This window comes from Oncorhynchus clarkii, chromosome 10, assembly GCF_045791955.1.
Source record: "Oncorhynchus clarkii lewisi isolate Uvic-CL-2024 chromosome 10, UVic_Ocla_1.0, whole genome shotgun sequence".
Lineage (NCBI taxonomy): Eukaryota > Metazoa > Chordata > Actinopteri > Salmoniformes > Salmonidae > Oncorhynchus > Oncorhynchus clarkii.
The window spans coordinates 40,521,626-40,536,151 of NC_092156.1; the positions used below are offsets into that span (position 1 = coordinate 40,521,626).

Genomic DNA, 14,526 nt, shown 5'->3' on the forward strand with positions numbered 1-14,526 from the left:
TTTTTCACAATTCCTGACATTTAATCCTCGTAACAATTCCCTGTCTTAGGTCAGTTAGGATCACCACTTTATTTTAAGAATGTGAAAAGTCAGAATAATAGTAGTGAGAATGATTTATTTCAGCTTTTATTTCTCTTTCATCACATTCCCAGTGGGTCAGAAGTTTACATACACTCAATTAGTATTTGGTAGCCTTTAAACCACATATGTCAGAGTCAAGGCCCGCGGGCCACATCCGGCCCGCAAGAAGGTTTTTTACGGCCCCTGGGATGATCTTGATTTATTATTAGAACCGGCCCGCAGCAAGCCGGCAGCCCGCAGATCTTTTACACGCACCAATACTACATTTCCCACAATGCAAAGGTGACGCACCGAGCAGTAGGCTGCTTCATTTCAATATTTATTGGCACAGCAGTCGTCAGCATCACAGTAAAATTAACTTTCAGATACCCATCAAAAATGGCAAAACGGAAGGTGGATACTGAGAACCGGGGGTTTCAAACAAGGTGGGAGTCGGAGTATATGTTCACGAAGGTAGCTGGAAAACCTGTGTGTCTTCTGTGTGGAGAAAGTGTGGCGGTACTGAAAGAGTATAATCTGAGACGACATTATGAAACGAAACACGCGGACAAAAACAAGAATATGGACATGGAACAAAGGCTACAAAAGGCAGAGGAATTAAAACGAGGCCTCAAATCTCGACAGGCTCTGTTCAAAAAAGCCAAATCACAAGGCCAGGCTGCTGTCAAGGCCAGTTTTATTTTGGCAGAAGAGATCGCTAAATCAGCCCGGCCATTTACGGAGGGGGATTTCATCAAAAACTGCATGATTAAAGTTTGTGACGAAGTTTGCCCAGAAAAAAGGCAACTCTTTTTAAATGTGAGTCTGAGCAGAAACACCATTGCCGAGAGAGTAGACCAGTTGTCCATCAATCTAAAAGAGCAGCTTGTGAAAAAGGGAAAAGATTTTATTGCATATTCCTTGGCTGTGGATGAGAGCACCGACATTTCTGACATTGCCCAGTTGTCAATTTTCATCCGCGGAGTGGACTCCAACCTAAGCGTGACAGAGGAGTTTTTGGCTTTACGTCCTATGCATGGCACAACTACGGGGCATGATTTGTATGAAGAGGTGTCAAGATGTGTAAATGAGATGGAGCTGCCTTGGGAAAAACTCGTGGGTTTGACAACCGACGGAGCACCTGCGATGTGTGGACACAGGAGCGGACTGGTGGCGAAGATACGGGAAAAGATGCAAGAGGAAAACGCGACAGGTGAGCTGACAGCTTATCATTGTATCATACACCAGGAAGCGTTGTGCGGTAAAGCCTTGAAAATGGAGCATGTAATGAGCATCATCACGCGCACAGTTAACTTTATCAGAGCCAAAGGTTTGAATCACCGCCAGTTCAAGGCATTTCTGACGGAGTTAGAAACGGAGCATGGTGATTTGCCTTATCACACAGAGGTGCGATGGCTAAGCCAGGGAAAGGTGCTTCAAAGATGTTTCGAGCTTCGTGAGGAGATTTGTCTGTTCTTGGACAGCAAAGGGAAAGACACAACACAACTCCGAGACGAAATGTTTCTGTGTGAAATGGCTTTTCTGTGTGACATTACGAGTCATCTGAATGCAATAAACTTGCAGCTGCAGGGTCGGGATCGTGTCATCTCTGATATGTACAGTACAGTGAAGGCATTTAAAACCAAACTGACTCTGTGGGAGACGCAGATGCGGAAAGAAAATTTGAGCCACTTTCCCAGCTGCCAGACCATGAAAGAGAAGCTCTCTACCAGTGCGTTCCCGAGCACACAGTTGGCTGATAAAATAGGTATGCTTGCCGCTGACTTTCGACGCCGATTTGCTGACTTTGAAGCACAAAAAAGCAGGTTGGAACTGCTCGGTAACCCATTTGCTGTTGACGTGGAAAGCTCACCACCAAACCTCCAAATGGAGTTGATTGACCTCCAATGCAATGATGCACTGAGGGCAAAATATGCGGCAGTGGGTGCTGCGGAGTTCGCCCGTTTCCTCCCCGGCACAATGCCCCAGCTGCGCATCCAGGCTGCTCAAACGTTGTCTATGTTTGGCAGCACATACCTGTGTGAACAACTGTTTTCTTTGATGAACCTGAACAAAACATCACACAGAAGTCGACTTACTGCTGAACACCTCCACTCAATTCTGAGGATTTCTTCAGCTCAGAGCCTTACCCCGAACATTGATGAACTTGTGGAAAAGATGGGACACCACCAAGTATCACCCTCAACCTCAAACAAGTGAACATTACTGTGCAATCACATATTTAGAGTTTTTACTCAGTTCAAGTTTAAAAGTTAAAATTTAATATTTGTTTTCACTGCATGTTACTTCTCCTTAAACAAAGTGTTGTTTTTGATTAATAGATTTTTGCACTTTATTTTTTTGTATTTCAATCCAATTATATTTTTAAAATATTTCAGTTGAGTGGATGATAGAAAATTGCTATTATTGTTTTTTCTTTGAAGTAAATTTAGCCCACTTTTGCTAAAATAGAAAATATAGTCTACTGATGGTGCCTTGAATACCGGTTTCTTTCATTTAATGTTCATGTTATGGGGATATTTATATAAAGGAAATTTGTCTTTTGTGTCTGTTGAAAATTAAAGATTACTGACAGAGCCATAAGAAAATATTGCTTTATTTATCTGATCATATTGTAATATATTTGTTAGGTTTTCAGTAGGTTCAATTAGGTTCACTAGACTATATGCGTCATTTAAAAATTTTTCAATGAACATTCGAACAGTCCGGCCCTCGTCTTGTAGCTGATTTTTTTATTTGGCCCTCCGTCCATTTGACTTTGACACCCCTGCTTTAAACGGTTTAACTTTGGTCAAGCTTTTGGGTAGCCTTCCACAAGCTTCCCACAATAAGCTACATTTTGGCCCATTCCTCCTGACAGAGCTGGTGTAACTGAGTCAGGTTTGTAGGCCTCCTTGCTCCCACACGCTTTTTCAGTTCTGCCCACATATTTTCTATGGGATTGAGGTCAGGGTTTTGTGATGGCCACTCTAATACCTTGACTTTGTTGTCCTTAAGCCATTTTGCCACAACTTTGGAAGCATGCTTGGGGTCATTGTCCATTTGGAAGACCCATTTGCAACCAAGCTTTAACTTCATGACTACTGTCTTGAGATGTTGCATCAATATTTCCACATAATTTTCCTACCTCATGATGGCATCTATTTTGTGAAGTGCACCAGTCTCTCCTGCAACAAAGCACCCCCACAACATGATGCTGCCACCCCCGTGCTTCACGGTTGGGATGGTGTTCTTCGGCTTGCAAGCATCCCCCTTTTTCCTCCAAACATAATGATGGTCATTACGGCCAAACAGTTCTATTTTTGTTTCATCAGACCAGAGGACATTTCTCTAAAAGTACAATCTTTGTCCCCATGTGCAGTTGCAAACCATAGTCTGGCTTTTTTATGGCAGGTTTTGGAGCTGTGGCTTCTTCCTTGCTGAGCAGCCTTTCAGGTTATGTCGATATAGGACTTGTTTTACTGTGGATATAGATAATTTTGTACCTGTTTCTTCCAGCATCTTCACAAGGTCCTTTGCTGTTGTTCTAGCATTGATTTGCACTTTTCGCACCAAAGTACTTTCATCTCTAGGAGACAGAACGCGTCTCCTTCCTGAGCGGTATGACGGCTGCTTGGTCCCATGGTGTTTATACTTGCGTACTATTGTTTGCACTGATAACCGTGGTACCTTCAGGCGTTTGGAAATTTCTCCCAAGGATGAATCAGACTTGTGGAGGTCTCCATTTTTTTCTGAGGTCTTGGCTGATTTCATTTGATTTTCCCACGACGTCAAGCAGAGGCACTGAGTTTGAAGGTAGGCCTTGAAATACATCCACAGGTACACCTCCAATTGACTCAAATGATGTCAATTAGCCTATCAGAAGCTTCTAAAGCCATGACACAATTTTCTGGAATTTTCCAAGCTGTTTAAAGGCACAGTCAACTTAGTGTATGTAAACTTCTGACCCACTGGAATTGTGATACAGTGAATTATTGTTACGGTTTTCTTGAGGTGAAGTAGAGTCGGACCAAAATGCAGCGTGGTTAATTCGATACATCTTTAATGAAGATGAAACACGAACAATACAAAAACAATAAACGTAACGTGAAAACCGAAACAGCCTAAACTGGTGCAAACTAACACAGAGACAGGAACAATCACCCACAAAACACTCAAAGAATATGGCTGGCTAAATATGGTTCCCAATCAGAGACAACGATAAACACCTGCCTCTGATTGAGAACCACTCCAGACAGCCATAGACTATGCTAGATACCCCCACTAAGCCACAAACCCAATACCTAACAAAACCCCAAGACAAAACACACCACAATAAATAAACCCATGTCACACCCTGGCCTGACAAAAATAATAAAGGAAACACAAAATACTAAGACCAGGGCGTGACAATTATAAGTGAAATAATCTCTGTAAACTATTTTTGGAAAAATGACTTGCATCATGCACAAAGTCCTAACCGAACTGTCCTAACCGTCCTGTCCTAACCGACTTGCCAAAACTATAGTTTGTTAACAAGAAATGTATGGAGTGGTTGAAAAAATAGTTTTAATGACTCCAACCTAAGTGTATGTAAACTTCCGACTTCAACTGTATTAGGGCTTACCCCATTTAGTCGACTGGTTGATGGGCTGTTGGTCGACCGCTATTTTTTTTTTTTGTCGAGCAGTGGCAAATATATATTTTTTAAATTATGCCAGACGAGACACCTGTCTGATTCATGCCTTTCTGAGTGGACTAATCTATTGCGGAGGCCTCGGGGATGGCACACCATTATCACCAGTTGTACATTTACCCTACTGTTAATTCCCATCATTTCTAATCTACAATGTTTGTTTGGTTACGGTCATTTCTGTTACTACATTCAATATATTATTATTATAGTCTTACCGTTGTCATTCTAGGAGTGGACACGTTGTTTGCAGAGTACACAACCTAGGCTATACTTGTGAGAAACAAGGTTTGGTTTATTTTATTCCATTTAAGAGTTGTATATTTATGAATTGTCTTTTGTTTGGAGCGCTCCTGTAAATCTTGTGTCAGAACACACATCTGATTACACATAGAAGTAGGTCTAGGCTACCTGGTCTGCGCTCAAATGTAGACCTATAACTGTGTTGATTTGGGGATCTGATACTTTTTCTGATTGTCTTACATCCATTGAGAATGATAATCGTTCCTCAACGTAGCCTATTTGAAAAATCTTTTGAGTTCTCTCCCTTTCGATAAACACTCAGCGTGAAAGGGTGGAAAAATGGCATGCTCTGATCTGGTGGAAACATCATAAAACTACCCGATTACTTCTTATCCCTTGCTCACTGGAGCGGAAACTTTGAGGGCCCAGAATATTTTATACAATGTTGCAAGTTTGGTAGCAGGAGCTTTTGGCTGGGCCAAGTTAACAGTTGATACAATGTGTCCTTGCAGACAGGCCATGCGTAGCCAATGTGATTTATTATCAGGACATTTTCTGCCTGCGGGCTGCAATGTTTTTATTTGTTGGCTTTATTTAGGCTACTTTTACATATTGGCAATGGTATTAGAAGTTACTTGCCTGAATGCCAAGCGTCACGTCTGGAGGACACCTGGCACCATCCCTACAGTGATGCATGGTGGTTGCAGCATCATGCTGTGGGGATGTTTTTCAGGATCAAGGCAAAGATTAACGGAGCAAAGTACAGAGAGATCCTTAATGAAAAAACCTGCTTCAGTGTGCTCAGGACCTCAGACTGGGGTGAATGTTCGCCATCCAACAGGACAACGACCTTAAGCACACAGCCAGGACAACGCAGGAGTGGCTTCGGGACAAGTCTCTGAATATCCATGAGGGGCCCAGCCAGAGCCCAGACTTTTCTGGAGAAACCTGAAAATAGCAGTGCAGCAATGCTCCCCATCCAACCTGACTGAGTTTGAGAGGATCTGCAAAGAAGAATGGGAGAAACTCCCCAAATACATGTGTGCCAAGCTTGTAGTGTCATAACCAAGAAGACTCGATGCTGTGATCACTGCCAAAGGTGCTTCAACAATGTACTGAGTAAAGGCTCTGAATACTTAACAAAATGTGGTATTAGCAAAAATACTTTACTTTGTCGTTATGGGGCATTGTGTGTACTTTCCAAAGGCACTGTATATATGGAAAAATCCACGTTTTAACATCTTAACCAATCGATTGGTCGAAAGGACAGACGACACTCGGTCGACCAATATTTAAAAAATGTATCAATAACTGTTAAAGAGGTCTAACGTCCTCCCTCGGCTAACCTTTGTGCACTCGAGGAGTTAACTAGTTTGCTATTGTGTTAGAGATGGGATAATATAAAAATCTAAGCCTAGTGACATCACAAAGAGGAATTTTAAAACAGGCTTCTTTACAAGATCTCTATTTTAGTGACATCCTTGATTGTATTTCAGCTATCCCTGAACCTGATTTAGCTTTGAGCCTTTTTGCAGATGCCTTCAGTATTATTGTGGATGATCAGGCTCCCTTAAACAAAACGAAGGGTTAAAGGTAGATGGAATGCCTGGTACACTCCGGAATTATCAGAAGTCATTCATGAAAGAGATGATGCTTGGGTCAAGGCCAGGAGCACAGGCTTAAGCCCGGACTTGCAAGCTGAGGAACTGAGGAATCAATGTGTAAGACAAACCAGAAAGGCTAAATCTGATTATTATGGAACCGCTTTTTTGGATTATAATGAGAGCTAAATTCTGGAAAACTGTCAAATCCCTAAAGGGTTCTACTTCCTCCTCTCTGCCACAACAAATTAATTCAAACATGGGCCTTATTACAACAACAAAAAAGATATGCCATCGTTGGTGCATTTAATCACAATTTTATTTATCTCTTTGAAATTACTTCTAAACCTATTCACAATGATATTGGGTTGGATGCCGATAGGGGAAACTTACTGAATGATCAGAGATTATAGTCAAAGCTTTTCTTTTGGGCTATTTACCAATTGGATCCCAGTCTGCATCATTGTTGGCTCAATAACCCAAATTGTTTATTTAACATTGTTATCAGGACATATTCCAAAAGTATGTAAATCAGCTCTTGTGCTGCCACTCCATGAGGATAGCACTGATCTTATCATTTCCACCCCATTTCAAGCCTTCCTTGTCCAGTTAAGATTCTTGAATCCTTGGTAAATGTCTAACTTTGCTTTTTTTTTATCTGAGAAATGTATTATGAATGCAAACCAATCAGGGTTTAGGCCTGGGTATAGCCCAATTGCAGCAACCACTTTAGTTGTTAATGATCTTGTCATACTTTCGACCCATCAAACTCGACTCTGGATCTCGAAGCCAGTTCCACTGTGTTTGTTTTATTCTTCCCCTTTAATCAGGGACTGATGTAGACCTGGGACACCAGGTGTGCACAATTAATGATCAGGTAGAACAGAAAACCAGCAGGCTCCGGACCTCATAGGGTAAGAGTTGAGTAACCCTGCTTTAGACACTAAAATTAAATGTGCTGATTGTTTGTGGACCTGTCCAAAGCGTTTGATACTGTTGATCATGCTATTTGATTGAATAAGTTGCCCTTGATGGGACTGAGCTCTGACGCCTGTTCACGCTTTCATGATTATCTTAGTGACAGATGAGGTACATGAAGGTGTTCCGCAGGTGTCGATACTAGGACCGTTTTTTTCCACTATTTATATACAGTGGCAAGAAAAAGTATGTGAACCCTTTGGAATTACCTGGAATTCTGCATAAATATGTCATGAAATTTGATCTGATCTTCCTCTAAGTCACAACAATAGACAAACAGTGTGCTTAAACTAATAACACACAAATTATTGCATGTTTCTTATCTATATTGAATATATCATTTAAACATTCACAGTGTAGGTTGGAAAAGTATGTGAACACCTAGGCTAATGACTTCTCCAAAAGCTAATTGGAGTCAGGAGTCAGCTAACCTGGAGTCCAATCAATGAGACGAGATTAGAGATATTGGGTAGAGCGGCCCTGCCCTATAAAAACACTCACAAAATGTATTTGAGTTTGCTATTCACAAGAAGCATTGTCTGATGTGAACCATGCCTTGAACAAAAGAGATCTCAGAAGATTAAGAATTGTTGACTTGCATAATGCTGGAACGGGTTCCAAATTTTCTCTAAAAGCCTTGATGTTTGTCAGTCCACAGTAAACAAATTGTCTATAAATTGAGAAAGTTCAGCACTGTTGCTACTCTCCCTGAGTGGCCATCCTGAAAAGATGACTGCAAAGAGCACAGTGCAGAATGTTCAATGAGGTTAAGAAGAATCCTAGAGTGTCAGCTAAAGACTTATAGAAATCTCTGGAACATGCTAACATCTCTGTTGACGAGTCTACGATACGTAAAACACTAAACAAGAATGGTGTTCATGGGAGGACACCACAGACGAAGCCACTGCTGTCAAAAAAAAACATTGCTGCACATCTGAAGTTTGCAAAAGAGCACCTGGATTTTCCACAGCTCTACTGGCAAGATATTCTGTGGACAGATTAAGCTAAAGTTGAGTTGTTTGGAAGGAACACACAACACTATATGTGGAGAAACAAAGGCACAGCACAAACATCAAAAACTCATCCCAACTGTAAAATATGGTGGAGGGAGCATCATGGTTTGGGTCTGCTTTGCTGCCTCAGGGCCTGGACAGGTTGCAATCATCTGCGGAAATATGAATTCCCAAGCTTTTCAAGACATTTTGCTGGAGAATTTAAGGCTATCTGTCCGCCAATTGAAGCTCAACAGAAGTTAGGTGATGCAACAGGACAACGACCCAAAACACAGAAGTGAATCAACAACACAATACTTTAACAGAAGAAAATACGCATTCTGGAGTGGCCCACTCAAGAGTCCTGACGTCAACCCGATTGAGATGCTGTGCATAACCTCAAGAGAGTGGTTCACAACAGACATCCCAAGAACTGAAACAGTTTTGTAAAGATGAATGGTCCAAAACTCCTCCTGATCGTTGTGCAGGTCTGATCTGTAACTATAGAAAACATTTGGTTGAGGTTATTGCTGCCAAAGGATGATCAACCAGTTATTAAATCCAAGGGTTCACATACTTTTTCAACCCTGTACTGTGAATGTTTACACAGTGTGTTCAATAAAGACATGAAAACGCATAATTGTTTGTGTGTTATTAGTTTAAACAGACTGTGTTTGTCTATTTTTGTGACTTAGCTGAAGATCTGATCAAATTTAATGAACAATTTATGCAGATATCCAGGTAATTCCAAAGGGTTCACATATTTTTTCTTGCCACTGTAGATGCTATTGGTCAATCTGTTTAAAAAAATATATTTATATATATTCAGATTATATTATTATGACGCAATTGCCTCGACCTGGCTGTGACAAGGCTACAGTCCGATTTTGTAGTTGTGCAAGAAGTCCTTACGGATTTTAAACTCATACTTAATATGGGCAAAACTAAATACATGTTGTTTTCAAGTTCTCAGAAGATTGTCTCAGAAGGATTGCATCTTTTCTTATCGGCTGGTTCTATAATCAAATGAATCCCTGCATCCAAATACCTTGGTGTTTGGATTGACAATGATTTATAATCTATCACTTTCCTGCAGGCAAATGCCCTAGTGGCCTTGTGGGGAGAATGTTATTTCATAATTAATAAACAATATAAAAATAAAAAAAACTCAAATCTGGTGTTTTTATGTGAAATATGTGTGAAACTATGTGAAACTTCTATGATGTTCATAAGGTGTAATATTGGGATTCAAACTCAAAATTGAATATATTTCCACTCTATATCTGCCATGGTACTGTACAGGTGTCTTCTTTTTTTAAGCCAATGTGGTGCAGTGGTCTAAGACACTGCATCTCAGTGCTTGAGGCATCACTGCAGTACCTGGTTCGAATTCCAGGCTGCATCACATCCGGCCGTGATTGGGAGTCCCATAGGGCGGCGCACAATTGGACCAGCGTCGTCGGGGTAGGCCGTCATTGTAAATAAGAATTTGTTCTTAATTGACTTTAGCCCACTGCAGAAAAAGGTTAAAACACATACGACTGTGCTTGTTGAGAAACTAAGATTTAATTATTTTTTTTTTACAGAAACAGATCTTCTCTCTCTCTAGTCAGCAGGAAGCAGATTGTGCAGTGAACCTTTCTACCTGGTCTTGATTATGGTGATACTATTTATCAACGTGCAGCTGCCTCTACACTTAAACCCTTGAACGTTTTTCATAACGCCCTTCGTTTTATCACAGGAGACAGTTTTATTACTCATCACTGTATTCTTTACCAAAAGGTTGGCTGGACCTCTTTGAAGTCACGTAGATCACATAATTACGCTGTTTTTGTTTACAAAGTTATTGCACCACAAACTCCTGACTCCTAACATCACTGTTAAGATTTAAAATGACAAGATATCAAACCCGTTCACAGGGATGGTTAACTCTGGAGACTCCTTTGGTGTCTAGAGAGTTAGGTAAATCAGCCTTTAATTTCCTTGCACCTTACGTGTGGAATGATCTAGAATACACTTTAAAATTGGAGGAATTGGTGCCTCTAGGGAATTTCAGACGGTTGCTAGGAGACCTTTTTTACTGAAGAATGTGTCTGTATTTTATGATTGTGTTTTCCTTTTCATGTATTGTTTTGTATAATGATGTGTATTTTAATGTCTTTATGAATGTGTAGTTTAATTATTTTTATTATATTTTTATATGTATTGTGGTGCTATACAGGGCTTATCTGGAAAAGAGACCTTGGTCTCAGTATTGACTCCCTGTCAAAATATAAAAAAAAATGTAGTGTCCCAGACCACTGACCCATAGTCTGTTCCAATCTCCACCCCCACCCTACCCTGGTCCCGCTCTCCACCCCCACCCCGTTCCTATGCTGTCACCATATCCACCCCCACCCCACCTCCTCTCACTCCCACCCCAACTCCAAGCACTTCCCATCAGAGCAGACTGAGACTTCTTATCACAGAATCAGCTGGACTGGGCGGCTGGCCAGGGCACACACATTTATAATGCCCAGTGAAAACATTTAAGGCTAATAGAATAATACTGCTGATTGAAGAAACAGATTTGTTTAAAATGTGCTCTGGGACATATGTAAATAAAATGGCCCTGGTTTTAACAAGCCCTACTAGTTTTAAGTGGATTTATTGGTTTTCATCCACATGTCACAAATAAGAAAGAGGCAAATAAAATGGGTTTTAAAAGAAGTGGGGGAATGTGTTGGAGAGGGTTATGGGAGGTTAATGGTATTCAGAGGTCTCATTTTTTAGGTGCTTAACTCAAAGCTTTGTATTTTGTTATTTAACCTTTATTTAACTAGGCAAGACCAAATTGCTATTTACAATGACGGCCTACCCCGGCCAAACCACGGGCGACGCTGGGCCAATTGTGCACCACCCTATGGGACTCCCAATCAAGGCCGGATATGATACAGCCTGTATTTGAACCAGGGACTGTAGTGACGCCTCTTGCACTGAGATGCCGTGCCTTAGACCGCTGTGCCACTTGGGAGCCCCAAATCAAATGTTATTTGTCACATGCGTCGTAAAAAAACAGGTGTAGACTGACAGTGAAATGCTTACTTACGGGCCCTTCCCAACAATGCAGAGAGGAATAAAATAGAGAAATAATAGAAACAGTAAAACACGTCATAATAAAAGTAGTAATCAATACACAATGAGTAACAATAACTTGGATATACATACGGGGTATCAAATGAAATGCTATTGGTCACATACACATATTTAGCAGATTATATTGCGGGTGCAGCGAAATGCTTGTGTTCCTAGCACCCAACAGTACAGTAGCATCTAACAATTCACAACAATACACACAAATGTAAAAGTCAAAGAATAGAATTAAGAAATGTATAAATATTAGGATGAGCAATGTCGGAGAGGCATTGACTAAAATACAGTATATACATATGAAATGAGTAAAGCAGTACGTAAACATTATTAAAGTGAATAGTGTTCCATTATTAAAGTGGCCAGTGATTCCATGTCTATGTACATAGGGCAGCAGCCTCTAAGGTGCAGGGCTGAGTAGCCGGGTGGTAGCCGGCTAGTGATGGCTATTTAACAGTCTGATGCCCTTGAGAAAGAAGCCTTTTTTCAGTATCGATGTGCAGTGGTATGATGTAAATGAGGTAGGTATGTACATATAACTAGGAATAAAGTGACGGATAGTAAACAGTAGCAGCAGCGTATGTGATGAGTCAAAACAGTGCAAAAAGGGTCAATGCAGATAGTCCGGGTAGCTATTTGGTTAACTGTTTAACTAACTATGTAGCAGTCTCATGGCTTGGGGGTAGAAGCTGTTCAGGGTCCCGTTGGTTCCAGACTTGGTGCGTCAGTACCGCTTGCTGTGCGATAGCTGAGAGAACAGCCTATGACTTAGGTGGCTGGAGTCTTTGACAATTTTTAGGGCCACCGCCTGGTATAGATGTTTATTTTGAAGGGCTAGGGTTGGAGATCCAAGCTAAGATTTCAGTTCAACTTCAAATGTGTGTGATACTGTTGAATGCCAATATTAACATAAACCAGCATGCGACTACATTGGAACTCTAGGAAATGGAGGAAGAAGGCGTGTGCTGCGGGGGCTCTCTACACACTGCCGTGCACATCTTCACATAAAGAATAGTGGTTATTTTGACGATTATGACAGTGATGATGACGATGCCCTCCCCCTCCCCCAGAGCGCCCAGGGTTTGTGAAGAGGCCCAGTAGTGTTATGGTGCTGGCAGATGAGAGTGTGGAGTTCCACTGTGAGGCGCGGGGAGATCCGGTCCCCACTGTCCGCTGGAGGAAAGAGGATGCAGACCTGCCCAAGGGGAGGTACGGATGGATGACCCAGCACTGCTATACAGCCTTTATATTACACTCTTACATCATAGATACATACTGTGATCTAAACCTTATGCATATGCAGGGTCACATCTGGTCATGGAATCAGATGCTTGGGATATTACAGTGTGCATGCCATCGTGCAAAGCTCCTTTGTCTCACGTCTTTCTCTCTCTCCCTGTGTGTGTGTCTGTCTACAGGTATGAGATCCTGGAGGACCACACTCTGAGTGTGCGTGGTGTGGCACCATCAGACGAGGGCTCCTACACGTGTGTTGTAGAGAACATGGTGGGAAAGGCAGAGGCGTCCGCTACGCTGACCGTACACGGTCAGTACAACCTCCCCCGACCGTAACCCTAACCCCAACCCTGGTCACACCTGCTGTTTGACATGAAAGGTGCACAGACTATGAAACGTGCAGACTGGGTTTATGCTGTGCAGCTGTTGCTCTCACATTCATGTAACATTAGAGAACGTGTGAAGAAGAAGACAGCTGTTCTCAGAGCAGTTAGATATCCTACCTAACCCTATCTAGCCACACCATGGAGTATTACCCCACTGATCTCTGGCCTGCCCTGTTTTCTTAAGCATGGATCAGTTTACATTCATGTGTCAAGTCAAGCAGTTCCCAGGGTAACAGACTGAGCTAGGTTATCAGTTCAATCTGTGAGGTTATGTAATTTACTGTATCCCCTTGGCTTGGGTTCATATCAGTTCTGAAACAATCTGCACTCTTACTAGTCTTGTTCCTTGCTTACACAGCCCATTGCCACAGTCTAACCATGACTGGATCAGTGTAACAGATGGGAGTGTTGATGAGGCACCAGGAAGTGGGTTCATTTATGAGCAGGGATTCCCTGCCACAATGACCCCCCACAGCACAGGGACTGACGGCAGGAAATGAACAGTAACACCTCACTACACCACAGAGAGGGAGGGAGGGAGGGAGGGAGGGAGGGAGGGAGGGAGGGAGACAGACAGACAGACAGACAGACAGACAGAGACAGAGCAGGGTTTAATTAAAGACAATCCTGTGTCCCACGCTGGGAATGACACAGTTCCAATTACACAGTCTACTCTACACCAGCCCTGCCTGCCTGGGAAAAGAGGGGGACCAGCGTTTAATTTAGGGTCTGAACAGAAGAGAGGAAGAACAGATAGCAGATTCGTACAGATTGGCTTAATTGGAGGGAAGGGTGTAGCTGTCTAAGTATGGTGTACACAGGTTCAAGGTAAAACCCTTTTGGGTTCCATGTAAAATTCTCTGTGGAAAGGTCTAGCTCCACGAGGGAGCTAAAGGGGGCTTAGCCCCTTCACTTTTAGTTGTATGTCCCTACATAAAAATAGCAAAAAAAGTTCAAATGATTGAGTGACAGGTTGGCACAAAAAAAAATCTGTATCTCTGCTGCGCTGTGTCAGCATAATGGACTGGAAGCACTGTGGTGTGTAGGGGGGCTATGGAAAGCCACTGGGCAGTTAGTTATGACTCCTTTGGATTTCCATAAAAAGCAGGAAAAAACACTTCTCATCTCTGTGGTAGGCTAAGTGGATAATGTGATACGCCTTTAATTTTATACAAAGGTTGGGTCAAGTTTACCATTGAAGCTGCCTC

At 41.9% G+C, this 14,526-nt stretch overlaps 1 protein-coding gene across 1 annotated transcript in view; it reads left to right on the plus strand.

Moving 5' to 3' along the window:
- The window catches only part of LOC139418469 (roundabout homolog 1-like), a 154,152-nt gene that overhangs the window by 112,832 nt on the left and 26,794 nt on the right, over positions 1 to 14,526 (plus strand). Inside the window, exons 5-6 of the mRNA XM_071167940.1 lie at positions 12,767 to 12,905; positions 13,115 to 13,242. Coding sequence (XP_071024041.1) covers positions 12,767 to 12,905; positions 13,115 to 13,242 — 267 coding nt within the window. The remainder of the gene's footprint in view (positions 1 to 12,766; positions 12,906 to 13,114; positions 13,243 to 14,526) is intronic.